The sequence below is a fragment of the Leptonychotes weddellii genome, chromosome 11 (assembly GCF_054177405.1).
Source record: "Leptonychotes weddellii isolate Sample4059 chromosome 11, ASM5417740v2, whole genome shotgun sequence".
NCBI classification, from domain to species: domain Eukaryota; kingdom Metazoa; phylum Chordata; class Mammalia; order Carnivora; family Phocidae; genus Leptonychotes; species Leptonychotes weddellii.
The window spans coordinates 94,776,479-94,790,134 of NC_138379.1; the positions used below are offsets into that span (position 1 = coordinate 94,776,479).

Below are 13,656 nucleotides of genomic sequence, written 5' to 3' on the forward strand. Positions count from 1 at the left end.
TCCGAAGGGGTACGTGCACCCCGATGTTTATAGCAGCAATGTCCACAATAGCCAAACTGTGGAAAGAGCCGAGATGCCCTTGAACAGATGAATGGATAAAGAAGATGTGGTCCATATATACACAATGGAATATTACTCAGCCATCAGAAAGGATGGATACCCATCATTTGCACTGACATGGATGGAACTGGAGGGCATTATGCTGAGCGAAATAAGTCAATCAGAGAAAAGACAATTATCATATGGTTTCACTCATATGTGGAACATAAGGAATAGTGCGGAGGACCACAGGGGAAGGGAGGGAAAACTGAATGGGAAGAAATCAGAGAAGGAGACGAACCATGAGAGACTCTGGACTCCAGGAAACAAACTGAGGGTTTCAGGGGGGAAGGGGGTAGGGTGATGGGGTAGCCAGGTTATGGGTAGTAAGGAGGGCACGTGATGTGATGAGCACTGGGTGTTATACACAACTAAGGAACTGCTGAACACTACATCAAAAGCAAATGATGTACTATATGTTGGCTAATTGAATTTAAATGAAAAATAAATAAACCTGCATTGTTAAAGAGTAAAAGCTACTGGCGTTGATTATGATACAAAGTCCATTGTTTTAGAGCCACTAGAGGGCAGTATATCAGTTTTTAAAAAAATCTCAGACCAAACAGTTTGATGCTAATTGACCTAGTTTTACAACTGATTATGGCAGACAGGAAATTGCAGTTAAACGCATTCTTGCACTGTTAATTTCCCATTATTTAAGGACCTACTGGGTGGCACAGACTGAAGACTAAGACGTGCGCTGAGACAGTGCAGGAAGTCACCCTGCACAGTTCAGCCTGGGGTCCTGCCTCCCGGGACGCACAGCCTGAGCCGCCGCGGTCCTGCTGCGCTCCCTGAAGTTGCACACGCTCTTCCCTCTGCCTGGAGAGCCCCAACTCACAGGCAATCCCCGATAGCCTGATTTTCCCAGCAGAGCTGAGTGGAGGACCGCTTTCCCCGCTGTGTGCCTTTGGGGCCACGGCCAGTCCCATACAGTGAGTGCCCGCGTCTCTCTCCCCAGGAAGCCGAGCTCGTTTTCCATCTCTAGCTGTGGCCGGGCCTGTCACACGCTCAGTGCCTCAAGTACACGTTTCGAACATGAGCACATCTGAGCGCTGCGGGAAGATGAGGGAGTGGGATCACTTCCGACATGCTCTCTGCATCACCGGTACCCCGGGTTTCCGCGGGAGGCCGCAGGAAGGCAGCCGTCCAACCCCTGGAGCAAACCCCATGCAGACTGCTGTGACTGGCTGGGCTGAGGGACTGTCACACTCTGCCACATAGCCACAGAAGCAAGGGGACCAGACGACCTTCGGAGGAGGTCTCCAATACTCCCCCCCCCCCGAAAACTTGGGGGGTGACAGGAACCTGAGAAACGCAGGCTGAGACTAGAGCATTCTTGTTCTTCCTCTCTTACGAATCTCACCAAAGAGGTAAAGGAGTTTTGTTTGCAATCCGGTTAGCAGGTAACCACCCCGACGCCATTAGCATGAAGGACACAGGGTGCCTAGAACATTCCACGTGTGGTCTACAAAAGCTAATGGACTTAGACTCAAGTTTCAACCTGACCTAGGTACTCTCGAGGCTAATTAAACTCCATCCAAATGGCCTATGCGCTTGTTTGTAAAAGTTTTTGATCTTGTAGCGATGCCCCAAATCATCTAGAGACTTCTGCTCTGCCATGGGAGCCGGCTGTCCATGACAGGCGTTAAGTGAGCTCTCAAGTCAAACAGACTTGGGCTTCACTCCCGGAGAGATCCTTTCCTATCTCTGTGACCTTGGGCACATGACTCAGCTCTTCCCTGAGGAGCCTGCCCACAACAACTCGGTTCCTGGCTCACTGGGTTGCCGGGATGAGAGGAGATCCTGCTCATACACAGCATGGCACGACCTCTGACCTAAGCTTTCAAACACCGTTCACTGTTATTACAGGGGAAGGGTCTTTATTGCAAGACAAAGTCATTTTTCCTGGCATGTAGGCTTTTTGTTTTCTTTCAAGCGACCCGTACTTAACAGATATCCCCCCTACCATGAAAGGGGTTACGTTTTCATTTTGATGAGACATAGACCCAGAACCCAGTGGAGGGGAAGAGAAGCCCCTCTGTGCGGGAAGCTACTGCCCAGGGGCCTCCAGGAGCCCTGAGGATTCCTTCCCCTGGAGACGCAGCGGGCGTCCAGCCTCATCATCAAGCACCTGTCGCTCTTCTGCTACTATGGCAACGGTGATGTTTCTCTTCTGCAATACCCCCCAGCTTGCTTTGGATTTTGGCTTTCAAATGGATGACCTCAATGATTAATTCAATATAATCCATATTAAAATGGCATATATGTACATAAGTGCTTAACACATTTTTAAGAAACTACGAAGTGTATGTTTTAATGTTTTATATAATTATAGTGGTATTTGTTCTGAACCAAAAATTGGGACATAAGATAGAACAAAATATTTTAAATATTTTGAGACTTTTTAAAATTTTAACCTTTTTTTTTTTTTCTTAGAGACTGGGGGGAGAGGGAGAAAGAAAGAATCATAAGCAGGCTCCACGCCCGGTGCGAAGCCTGACCTGGGGTTCGATCCCATGACCCTGAGATCATGACCTGAGCCAAAATCAAGAGTTGGACGCTCAACAGACTGAGCCCCCCAGGCAACCCATCACTGTTTCTTCTGGAGTAATTTTAGACCCACGGAAGACTCGTCGTAATAGTGCAGAGTTCCTATATTCCTGTTCCAGCTTCTCCTACTGTTAACATCTTATATAACCAGGGCAGAGGCATCAAAACTGGGAGACGAACGTTGTAAGACTATTAACTAAGCTACAGGCTTTCTTAGGATTTCAGCAGTTTTTTCCACTACTGTCCCTACTCTGTCATATTATATTTTATGTCTTCTAGTCTCTTCTCATCTGTGACAGTTCCTCTCTTATTCCTTTTCTTTCATGACCTTGACAGCTGTAGAAGGTACCCGTGGGGGCATTGTGTGGAATGTCCCTCGACTGAGTTTCTGTGACGCTTTTCTCCTGATTGAAGTTACACCCTTTTCACTGCATTGTATCAGGGGCCACAGCATGATTCTGAGATGTTTTCTTACTGGTAATTATGACCCAGACTGCTTATGTTCGGGTGAGATCTGCCAGGTCTCACTACTACAAAAGGACTTTTTCTCCTTGTAATTAATAAATATTTTGGGGGACATACTTTGAGGCCATTAGATGTCCTTTTTCTCCTCCAAGCTAATTTTGGCATCTGTTTGTGGGTCTTGTTTGCAACAATTGTGTTGCTTTGTAACGGTGATTCTTCTATGTCCCCATTTCTTCCATATGTGCTGGAATCCTTCTGTAAAGAAGTCATTCCTTCTTCCCCATCTACTTATGCGATCATTTATTTATATCAGTATGGATTTATATTTGTTTTATTCTTTGGGCTATAATCTAATATCATCATTATTTATTTTGTTGCTGCTGGGATCACTGTCAGATTACCCCTGTGGGGTAATTTGTTTATTTCATTGAATACATCCTTCCTCCAGGCCCATGTTGTATTTTCTCTGCATAGTCCTGGAATCAGTCACTTCTCCCAGAACCTGGGTTCCTTTCATTAGGGAGCATGATCTGAGTGCCAGGTCCTCCCAGGGGACAGAACGAGGAGGCCCATGTGCACGCATTCACGCTCATGACCGTGACTCGGGTCCGGCACCATAGGCTCAGTCCTAGGTGCCCCTTCCTGGAAAGGGCAGAACTGGCACGAGACACCGACCACTGGCTGCTCGGACGGCAGACACACCAGGCTCCGGGCCTTGTCCATTCCCATGGCCGTGTACACCATGAAGAGGAAATCTGACTCCACGCAAATTTGAGAAGACTTACCTTCTCAACTGGAAAGAGGTCCTTTTCCCTGAAATGTAACGCTCAGTGTATAAGGCATTTTTCTTCCGTATATTTATGATGTCTTATGTTATATATTTTATATATATGTAGAATCACATCCTCACTTAGTCTTCGCTTCTGTAGCTATTCTCTTCCGCTTTAATTCTCAACAATTTCTACGTACCTCTGTCATCGTCAGTGACCCCTCCTAGCTCTGCTAAGGTCCCAGCGCCTCTCTCTGGAGGGATTCTGGTCGCCCCAGTTTCACGGAAGGATGAAATAAAGACTTGTCCTGCTCAAGCTCACTGGAGAAGACTGTTTGCTCAGACTTGACCAGAGTTCAACTATTTTAAACGACCCTTTGTTTGTAGAGACATTCTTGGGGACACAGATGAAAGGTTAAAGTTAGGGATTATGAGCCGTGACGCTGGGCTTTGCACGCAGGCTGCTGCTGAGTACAGCGACGGTCGCACCCAAGTACAAATCCTTGCTTTTTAAAAAAATAAAGCTGAGTTTTAATTTGAGCTGCTTGGAAGGCTTCACAGAAATCACGGCGTAGCCCTTTGGCCTGCTTACTCCACTGGAATGTCATTTTATAAATAATATCCCAATTCACAAAACTGTACCTTGATGGCATAAAAAATACCCCAAATATTCACTAGTAGTGGCATGCAGCTTTCTGTTTTTTAAAACCTGAGCTTTAACTTTTCCGGTGCCTTCCTAAATCCTACGCTTCTCCCCCCAAAATAGGAAAGTACAAAAAGTTTCCTGTTGCAGTCATTTTTTCATTTCCTTTTCTCTTCTAATTTGGCCCAGTAGTTCCCATTTCCCCCTGTAGAGCGTCGCAGACATGGGGGCTGCAGACAGACAGACCTGGGTTGGCACTGCGATCCCGTCACTGACCAGCTATGTGACCCTGGGGGGGGGGTGGCACGTCTCTGAGCCCCTGTGCTCATCTGTCACCAAAGATAAAAAGCTGCTCTTTGGCTGCCTGTCTGGATGAAATAACAGCATGTGCACAGTATGTGGTAGGATACGGTGACCCACTCCCACACCAAGCTTCGCAAACCACAAGTGAGCAGTGTCATTAAAAGGCTACAATAGGGGCGCCTGGGTGGCTCAGTCGGTTGAGCGACTGCCTTCGGCTCAGGTCATGATCCTGGAGTCCCGGGATCGAGTCCCGCCTCGGGCTCCCTGCTCGGCGGGGGGTCTGCTTCTCCCTCTGACCCTCCCCCCTCTCATGTGCTCTCTCTCATTCTCTCTCTCAAATAAATAAATAAAATTTAAAAAAAAAAGGCTACAATAATTTGCTCCCTTAAAACTTGCAATTCCAAACCCCCCTCCACAAAAAAAAAAAAACACTTTCCAATTTCTAATTTCGATTCATTACCTCCTAATGAATTTTTTCTCTTTTGAATTTCAAAAGTGCCAACTGTTCGATTTGGAAGACACAGTGTGATCCCAGGGCCATAGGAGGGCCTCCCTCCACCACACAGCTAACCTCGGCTCTGATGCTGCCACCAAGGGCCATTTTGGGGGATGTGGTAACTTTGGGACTCTATATTATACCAAAATGGACAATTAAAAAAAATCCAAAATGCCATTCTTCGTAAAATGTTCTCACAAGTTACAGTAACAGGTTTAATCAATAGAAATTTCTATTTCACATCTATTTCAATCATTCCATCTACAGCTGCCAAGCAGCACTGGGAACTCGGGAAGAACGCATATTTGCTCCACTCACAGTGAGCCGTCCTGGGTCTCCGCCTGCATTTGTGTGCGGAGCTGGGTCTTCTCAGAGCTCTGCTGGACTTCACTGCTCTCCAGCCCCGGGTTGGGACACGCATTCAGTAGTTCTGTTGCTCACTTGCTTTCCTGGGAATGGTTCGGGCAGATGTGTGCGTCCACTACTAGAGAGATAGAAGAAAAGTCCTCTTAGTCCCTGTGGCTGTTAGTCCTGTCCTGTCTCTCCTCCTAGAAATGCGAAGAAGCAGTGGACATACCCCTACCCAAACCCTGCAGCCACACACCCGGCCAGCATGTCAGAAAATGACATATTCTGTGAATCCTGCCTGAGTTCTCCCAGGACCATTGACCTCAATCTTCGTGTGGCTTTCATCAGTACCTTTCTACTCCGAAAGGTAAAATTCCCATTTTGGAAATACCCATTTTATAATTTCATTAAACATTCAGATTTGAGAGCACAGTTATAAATTCTAATTTGTTTGCATCTGTATTTCAAGTTCTTTATTTAAAATTTCTTTCTAGATAATTCTGAGTACCAAGAAAGCTCTGCAGGTTTGCAGAGCTGAAAGGGAGGCTCTAGGGCTTCTGGTGAAAACCCTTCAGGAGGAACCGGTGGTCAAAGGGCGGAGCGCATGTGGTTGGGGCCCTTTACCAGGACGGTGTTTCGGACCCTGCTTCCTCCCTGTGTCTGGGCTCTGTCTCCTCTAGACCTGGGAGGCTCTTCTCACTAGGAGTTAGCCAGATGAACAATATCCATTTGGCTAACTCTGAAGCTTTTTTTCAGAGTTCAGAATGTCATTTATCTCCCACGTGTGTCTCCTCCATCAGACTGTATTAATCAGGAAAGCACAGCCGCTGTAAGAATTGTGGGACTGGGGATTTGTTACAAGAATGACATTTTACCAACTATGAGAGGAGCTGGAGAACGAGAGTCTGGGACAGGAGGATGGAGGTGCAGAGTGCAGGGGCAGGGGATCAGATCTGGCCTGTGTGAGTGAGGAGGGGGGAGCTTGGGTGATGCAGTCTCCGTGGGTCTCAGCCTATGCCTGGCGGTGGGCCGGGGGCTGCTGGAAGATGCTGTGGAGCGGAGAAGCCGGGCACCCTGAGTCAGCCGGTCCCCCCGTTAGCGACCACGGTGACCTGCTAGGAGTGGCCACTTCCTGTTACTTCCACCTTCCCCTTTGGCCACTTCTAACCTGGAAATGTGGACCGCAGCGAATCCGACCACAAAGGGCTATTTCATACTCACGCCATCCTCAGAGACTGCAGCAGACGCTCGGCACATGAACAGTACGAAATACTGCTCACATGAAACAAGGAATGGCATGCATCTACTGCTGATGCGGAGCAAAAGCAAACCTGCTCCTGTCAGAGCTCCACGAATCTCTTCCAACACACCTGACCACCACCAACAGTTAAACAGTCACGTAGTCTGGCGATTTCAGTGATAGACTGGGGACGGAGGGGAGCCCAGAAAGACAATGCCCAAAGCAGAACAGTTGCCCGCCGGCCGGAGAGGGCACCCAGACTGGCTGTTTGCTGGCGGTCCTTATGCTGCAGGCTGGGTTTGGGATCCCCAGCCCCACTACTTGTTTCTCATGGTTGCTTCTAGACCATCGTTTCTTAACCTTGCTGCTCATTACAATTTGGGGAGATTTAAACAATCTACATGCTCAAACTGCACCTTGGGGTAACCCAGACTTCAATATTTTTCAAAGTTCCTCATGTGATTTCAACATGCAGCCAAGGTTATGCTCCAGACCCTGTGGGTCTAAATGTGGCTCACGGACCAGCAGGACTGGTGTGGTCTTGGTCCCACCCCAGACCTCTCAGACTAGGAAAGGCATTTACCACCAGCTGCGGTGGCGGAAGTTGGGCTCGTGTCTGAGACGCCCTGTCCGGACCGCCGGTCCTCTCTTTCTCCTAACGGGCCCCACCTGCTCTGAAATCACCACTAGGAGAACAGCCCACTCTCCTGCCCTCTGGCCGACCTGTTCTCCTGCTGCCACCACGGCTGGCTCCCCGTCACTTCAGTCCTCAGACACCTTCCCTGGCCACTCCATCTGTGTCACGTTTACCCCAATACTCTGCCCCTTCCCGTGCTCTGCTTTTCATTCAGCGTGCTTTATAACCCTCTGGTGGCATATTCCTAGGTTTGAAATCTGTATTCCCGACTAAAATAGAAGTTCCATGATAGAAGAATATAATTGCTTCTGTTTTTTACTATCTCCCTAATACACGGAGCAGCACCTAGCATGTAGTAGGGCTTGGTAAATCGCACAGTTGAGTATTTTCCTTCCTTCATTCCTTTGCTCTGCCACCGCGTCCCCCACTTTAGTTCCTAAGGGCACAGACACCAGTGACAACTGCCAGCTGCCAGGAGCTCTTTACCCAGAAGGAGAGGGACACTCACAGAAGTCCTTACGGCCCAGCACGCAAAGGACGTGACTTATACAAAGGTGGCAGACGATGGTTAGGAAACACCAGACAACGTTCAACCTGAGCAGAATTTAAAAGAGCGCGTCAGCGTGACTCAGGCAGATGTTAGTGGAGGCATTCGGAGCTGGGGGAGGTGTGCACGTGGGCGGAGAGGCCCGGACAGCAGGCTGGGGCCTGTAAGAGGCCTGAGCATTAGTGCAAGCAGGGAGGACTTGGGACACGGAGTGCCTATATGCACGGTCCCTCGAAAACTTTTAAGACAGGAGCCCAGTGTGGGGCTTGAACTCACAACCCCGAGCTCAAGATCTGAGCTGAGACCAAGAGTCGGATGCTCAACCCACTGAGCCCCCAGGTGCCCCTAAGATGGGATTGATATGAGCGATTTGTACTCTGCCAGACCACCAAACTTTGGAAATGCCACCTGTCAGCTTCCCTGGAGTGAGAGGTAAGTAGTCCAGATGAGAGCCTGAAGCAGAAATGGGTGAGGGAAAATAAAAAGATATATGAGATTATCATAATTCTATGAAAAAACTTCTAAAATCATAAAAGGAGTTTCATGAGTATACAAGGAGTTTCCTCTGGTTTTCTTAACACTGCTTGGCAACACCTCCAAAGTACAGAGATCCTTCAAAGTCTTAGACAGATGGCTTTACTATTTATGTGGGATATTATTATTATTATTTTTAAGATTTTATTTATTTATTTGAGAGAGAGAGAATGAGAGAGACAGCATGAGAGGCGGGAGGGTCAGAGGGAGAAGCAGACCCCCAGCCGAGCAGGGAGCCCGATGCGGGACTCGATCCCGGGACTCCAGGATCATGACCTGAGCCGAAGGCAGTCGCTCAACCAACTGAGCCACTCAGGTGCCCCTATGTGGGATATTATTAACTAATCATGAACTTTTTATACCACTGTACCAAAATTTAATAGAATTTATTAGGGATTTCAGAAAAACAAAGCTCCACAACTATAGCTAATACATAATTTGAATAACAAAATATCCTGTTTTATTTTTAAATATAATGAATTTGTTTTCAGTAGCATGCTCATTAAAAACAATGAAGCATTTCCATTCACTAAAAATGTATTTATCAATAAAATACATAATAACCTTGTAGCATAAATGTAAACTAGTCAATTTATCTCCATTACTCATGTTATGATTTACCTTTATCTTATGGTTATAGTATTTTAAATCATGAACAAATGCAGAGATCTATGCTCTATTTACAGGAGACTGTCAACGATAACGACTCCGGGTAATACTCGCTGTTGTACGCCGTCAGTATTTTCTCTGCCATCTGGATCCGACGCCAGGAGATGGGCTGCCCCTTGGCTGGCTGTTCTGTAACACAGCATCACAATATTACTGCACTCCAGTATTCACAGGCTTTACCACGGGGATCTCGCCACAGATTACAGATTGTGTAACACAGAACTCCTAATTCAAATCCCCAAAGGCTACATACTCCTCCTTCTCAACGTGACTTCCACCTCACGGAAGGCAGCATACTCATTATAATAATTCATAATCGTCACTCCTCCTATTGGTAAAAATGTGCTTAGGAGGTGCTTTTTGTCATCACCTGCTGTGTAAATGGTCAGAAGGAGTAGTTTTATGTTCTAAGAGAAGCACTCGCAGCTCGTAGAACACCCTAGGAGTAGTTCTAACAACATACATTGGGTTGAAGAAGTTAAGTTGCTTGGGAGGGCAATAGTTAAAAATTCATTAAATTCATTAAATTCATAACATTCATTTTTACAAAGGAAATAAAATACTCCAAAATGAAAATTGTGCCTCTAAGATTCACAATTTTTAGGTGGAAAGAGCACGTCTCCGGACGCCCTGCAGCAGGCCTACTGGGCTCCGGGGTCTGTGGGCCGTCTCTGCGGGCGCAAGAGCCTCAAAGGTAGGAGCATGTTACCCTCGTTCTCCGCACCACCCCCCCCGCCCCCGCCCCGAGCTCGCAGAGTGCCTGACCAGTGTGATGACTGACGAAAACAAAACATCAGACAGCTACGGTTGCCCAAAAGAGGAAGCTGTAGGTTTTGGGCGGGATAAAACTTGGGCTGGATAAGCCTTCCCAGAGGGGACGGCACTGAAGTCCAGCGTGGAGGAGGAGCAGGAGAGAGGCCAGCAGGAGGGCAGGTCCCGGAGGGCCAGGGCGGGGAAGGGCAGGGGGTGGCGGGACGTGGGGAGTTCCTGGGAGACCGATCTGTGGCTCTGGGCTGTGTGAGCGACGTGTGGGGGAGGAAGGGCGTTGAGTGCGTCCTGGCCAAGGTGATGGGTAGCCCTGGCCAGAGAGCGCCGTACAAAGATTGTTCTGGTGGTGGTGTGGATGGTGAGCTGGAGACACAGCACATCTGGAGCTGAGACGCCATCCATTCTTGACCAGGACACACTCAGGAGTGAAGAGTCCTGACGGATGTGAGGTGCACTTATTGTTAGGAGGGTTCATTGCCTGGGGCTACGGGGGAATGAGAAGCCTGGAAATCTGGAGGACAATGGTGTCCTCAACTGAAAGAAGAATTACGAAAGGTAGAAGAGATTTTGGGAGGAACAGGGGAAAGGGCCAATCCTGGCTCTGCCACTGAACATCTCTCAGACTTGAGAAAATTACTTCATGTCCCTCACTTAGTAGATCACACAAGAGAATGTGTGAAACTATTTGGCCAAGTACTTCTCAGGGGCAGGAACCCCATAATGGGCTTCCTTTGTTCTCTCTAATTATATCTCAACAATGTTCAGTTGCCACCAGAGAGGATTAATTGATTAAATATTAACATTCACCAAAGGACTTTGGAAAAACTCCAGAAATAGTGGTATTTTATTTTATGGAGCATAAAATCTGGCTTCAGAATACTAAAAAAAAAGTTTCAAGTTCAAATAAGTCACCTCATTTTATTGCAGTCTGAAAAAGGAAGATGATTCTATATTCAAAGACCATGTATAAAAAAATCACAGTCTCAACCAGTATTTTCAAGTATTTAGTATGTGCTAGTTTCTGTGAAGTGAACAGGTAAGTGGAAAAACAGCCTCAACAATACAGTTCCAAAGATTAATCACGTAAGGAGACAGCTCACGAAAATTCCTATGGAGTGTAAGTACCAAACCAGCGATACTGCGGTGCTGTGTCCAGGGGAAGGTGTGGTCAACATCGGCCACGCCGGCCGTGGAGGGCTTCGTGGGGGCAACGTCATCACGCTGGCACTTAGAAGGGCTGGATTAGGGCAACAGAGCGAAAGCATAGCCAGTGCAGTTCGGAACTGGGCGCGGACACCAGCAAAGCAGGAGCAAACCAGGGAGGCGGGATAGAGTATTGCAGACTTGGAGGACAGCCAGCGAGACTGGCTCGTCTGGAACCCAAGCTTCATCGTGTAAGAAGAGCCGCAGGTGGGGCTACGGGTTGCTACAAATCAACGGGTACAGTGAGTCCTACTAGTTACAAGGGAAAGCCATGCTCTGCATGTAGCTTGCACTTAAGTATTTTGAGGACTGCTTCCTTTCTTTGAGACAGTGTGAGCAGATAAGATGATCATAATAGAGGCAGTAATGATGCGGCACACTGAGCTGTGGGTCGCGGGAACTGTGCCACAGGCTCTGTGCCAAGTGCCTTCCAGGAGCGTCTGCCTCCCAGAACCCTCACAGGTGCTCTCAGGGGATGATGATGGCTGGGAGGAAACAGGAAAGGGTGGGCTGGATTCTGGTTCTCTGAAACCTCAGAACAGCGCTGGCTCTAAGCCCAGGTGGCTGATGCCTGAGGCGTGAGAGATGCTGAAATGAGTCCTGCTCAAAATTATTCCTAAATCCCACCAAAATCCCACTACTAGAAATTCACCAGAGCTCTTTCCAGATATTGTTTTTAAATGATTTAAATGGTTTTAAATCTTCCTGAATGATTTAAAAAAATGATAAGTCATCTTTTAAAATTCATGCTAAATACCTTAGCATGTATCAGTTCACTTTTCTCCCTAAGAGGAGAAACCCAAATCAACACCACCAAACTCCGTGGGAGAAAAAACACAAAGGGCAATAGAATTGGGGAAATACACAAAAACCAGCAACAAAAACACGCATGTGGGCATGCAGGGTGGTGGACAGGTATATAAACTTCACCCAGGTTGTGAATTTTCCAGAGAGATGTATAATGTTTGAGACTTAAACATAAATTCTCAAATCTTAAACCAATGGCATTTGAGTTTTCTGTATTGGGGTACTTGGTAGATTTATTACATAATTAATGTTGCTCTGCTGAGAAATTCAGGTCCTGAGTTAACTACATAATGCATGTAAATTATAACACTAGACATATATGACATATTATCATTTGGAAACAAAAATCTTGTAAGTTCATATGGGTATGAAAACATTGGGGTGGAAAGGTAAAATAAAATAAAAAACATTAATAAAAACCTTACTTTCCACATCTCCAAGCCCACAAATATTCCTGAATAGATATTCCTGCCATTACGTGGAGAGCACTAGGCTGTACCACAAGGGTCCTGACAAAAACAAGGCAGCTTTGGTGGTCTCCTGTGTCATATACAGAAAGTATAGGAATATGATTACAAATTGCCTTTCTAGAACATACATATTAAATAATTTTACTTATTTGGAAATTGTGATGGAGACACAGGAACAAATTTTGACAGCTTTCCAAAGACCAGGTGATGGGGATTAAAGACTATACTTATCATGATGAAAACAAAAGACCAAGAAGTATCTAAAGCCCATTCACTTTATTCCTAGGGGAGGTACTAAGCACTTATTTATTTGTGCTTTAACCATAACTCTAAAAGCTTGGACATCCATCTTCTGGACTCAAAATAAATTATAAGCAGCTAAATAGAAAATCTGAAGGAAGATACAGATAGAATCAAGCAGGTGATAAAATGAAAACAAATGGCTCTAAGAACACAAACTTTGAAACTTTGCACCCACCATAAATGTTAACCCATATCTAATGAGAAAATCATCAGAAACCTCCACATCATGGGACAGTCAACAAGACACCTGGCCCAGACTCTTCGGAGGTGTCAGCGTGCACGAAAGATTGGAGAATGAAAAGATGAGACATCCACGTACAATGTATAATCCTGGGCTGCATCCTGCATCAGAGAAGACGTTTTGTTTCGAACTGGGGAATCAATATTAATTTACCTGGGTGTGATGATGGTGCTGTGGCTATGCAGGAGAATGTCTGTTCTTAAGAGAACATGTATGCTTAAGTATTTAGTGTGAAAGTATCATCATGTCTATAACTGACTTTCAAACAGCTCACTGAAATGTACGTTTGTGTGTGTATATGTATGAATCTCTCTCCTGTCCTTTCGTCTTCTATTTATTCTATTCTTCCATCCATCCACCCACCCATCCTTCCATCTATCAGATAAAGCAAGCATGACAAAATGTCAACAAACAGTAAATGCAACTGAAGAGTAAAAAAGAATAAAAATAGTAGAAAAAGGGCAAACAAGACTAAAATGTTCAAATCCCCACACAGAACATGCGAATGAAACAATTCTGATGGGGGAGGGGGCCGTTTAAACCAGCAGTTAATGATTCTGT

At 46.3% G+C, this 13,656-nt stretch overlaps 1 protein-coding gene and 1 long non-coding RNA gene across 8 annotated transcripts in view; one reads left to right on the forward strand and one right to left on the reverse strand.

Moving 5' to 3' along the window:
• The window catches only part of LOC145716353 (uncharacterized), a 438,007-nt gene that overhangs the window by 280,506 nt on the left and 143,845 nt on the right, over nucleotides 1-13,656 (forward strand). The window lies entirely within an intron of this gene.
• The window catches only part of CEP126 (centrosomal protein 126), an 89,471-nt gene continuing 81,403 nt past the window's right edge, over nucleotides 5,589-13,656 (reverse strand). For 6 of the 7 annotated variants that reach the window (XR_014138981.1, XM_081799602.1, XM_081799606.1 and 3 more), the window contains one exon: nucleotides 9,010-9,432. Coding sequence is in view for 5 of the 7 variants with exons in the window: in XM_081799602.1 (XP_081655728.1) it covers nucleotides 9,370-9,432 (63 nt within the window). In the remaining 2 variants the exon portion in view is untranslated. Of the gene's footprint in view, nucleotides 5,813-9,009; nucleotides 9,433-13,656 lie in introns of those variants that run through there. The other variant, XR_014138980.1, reaches the window with a different exon arrangement.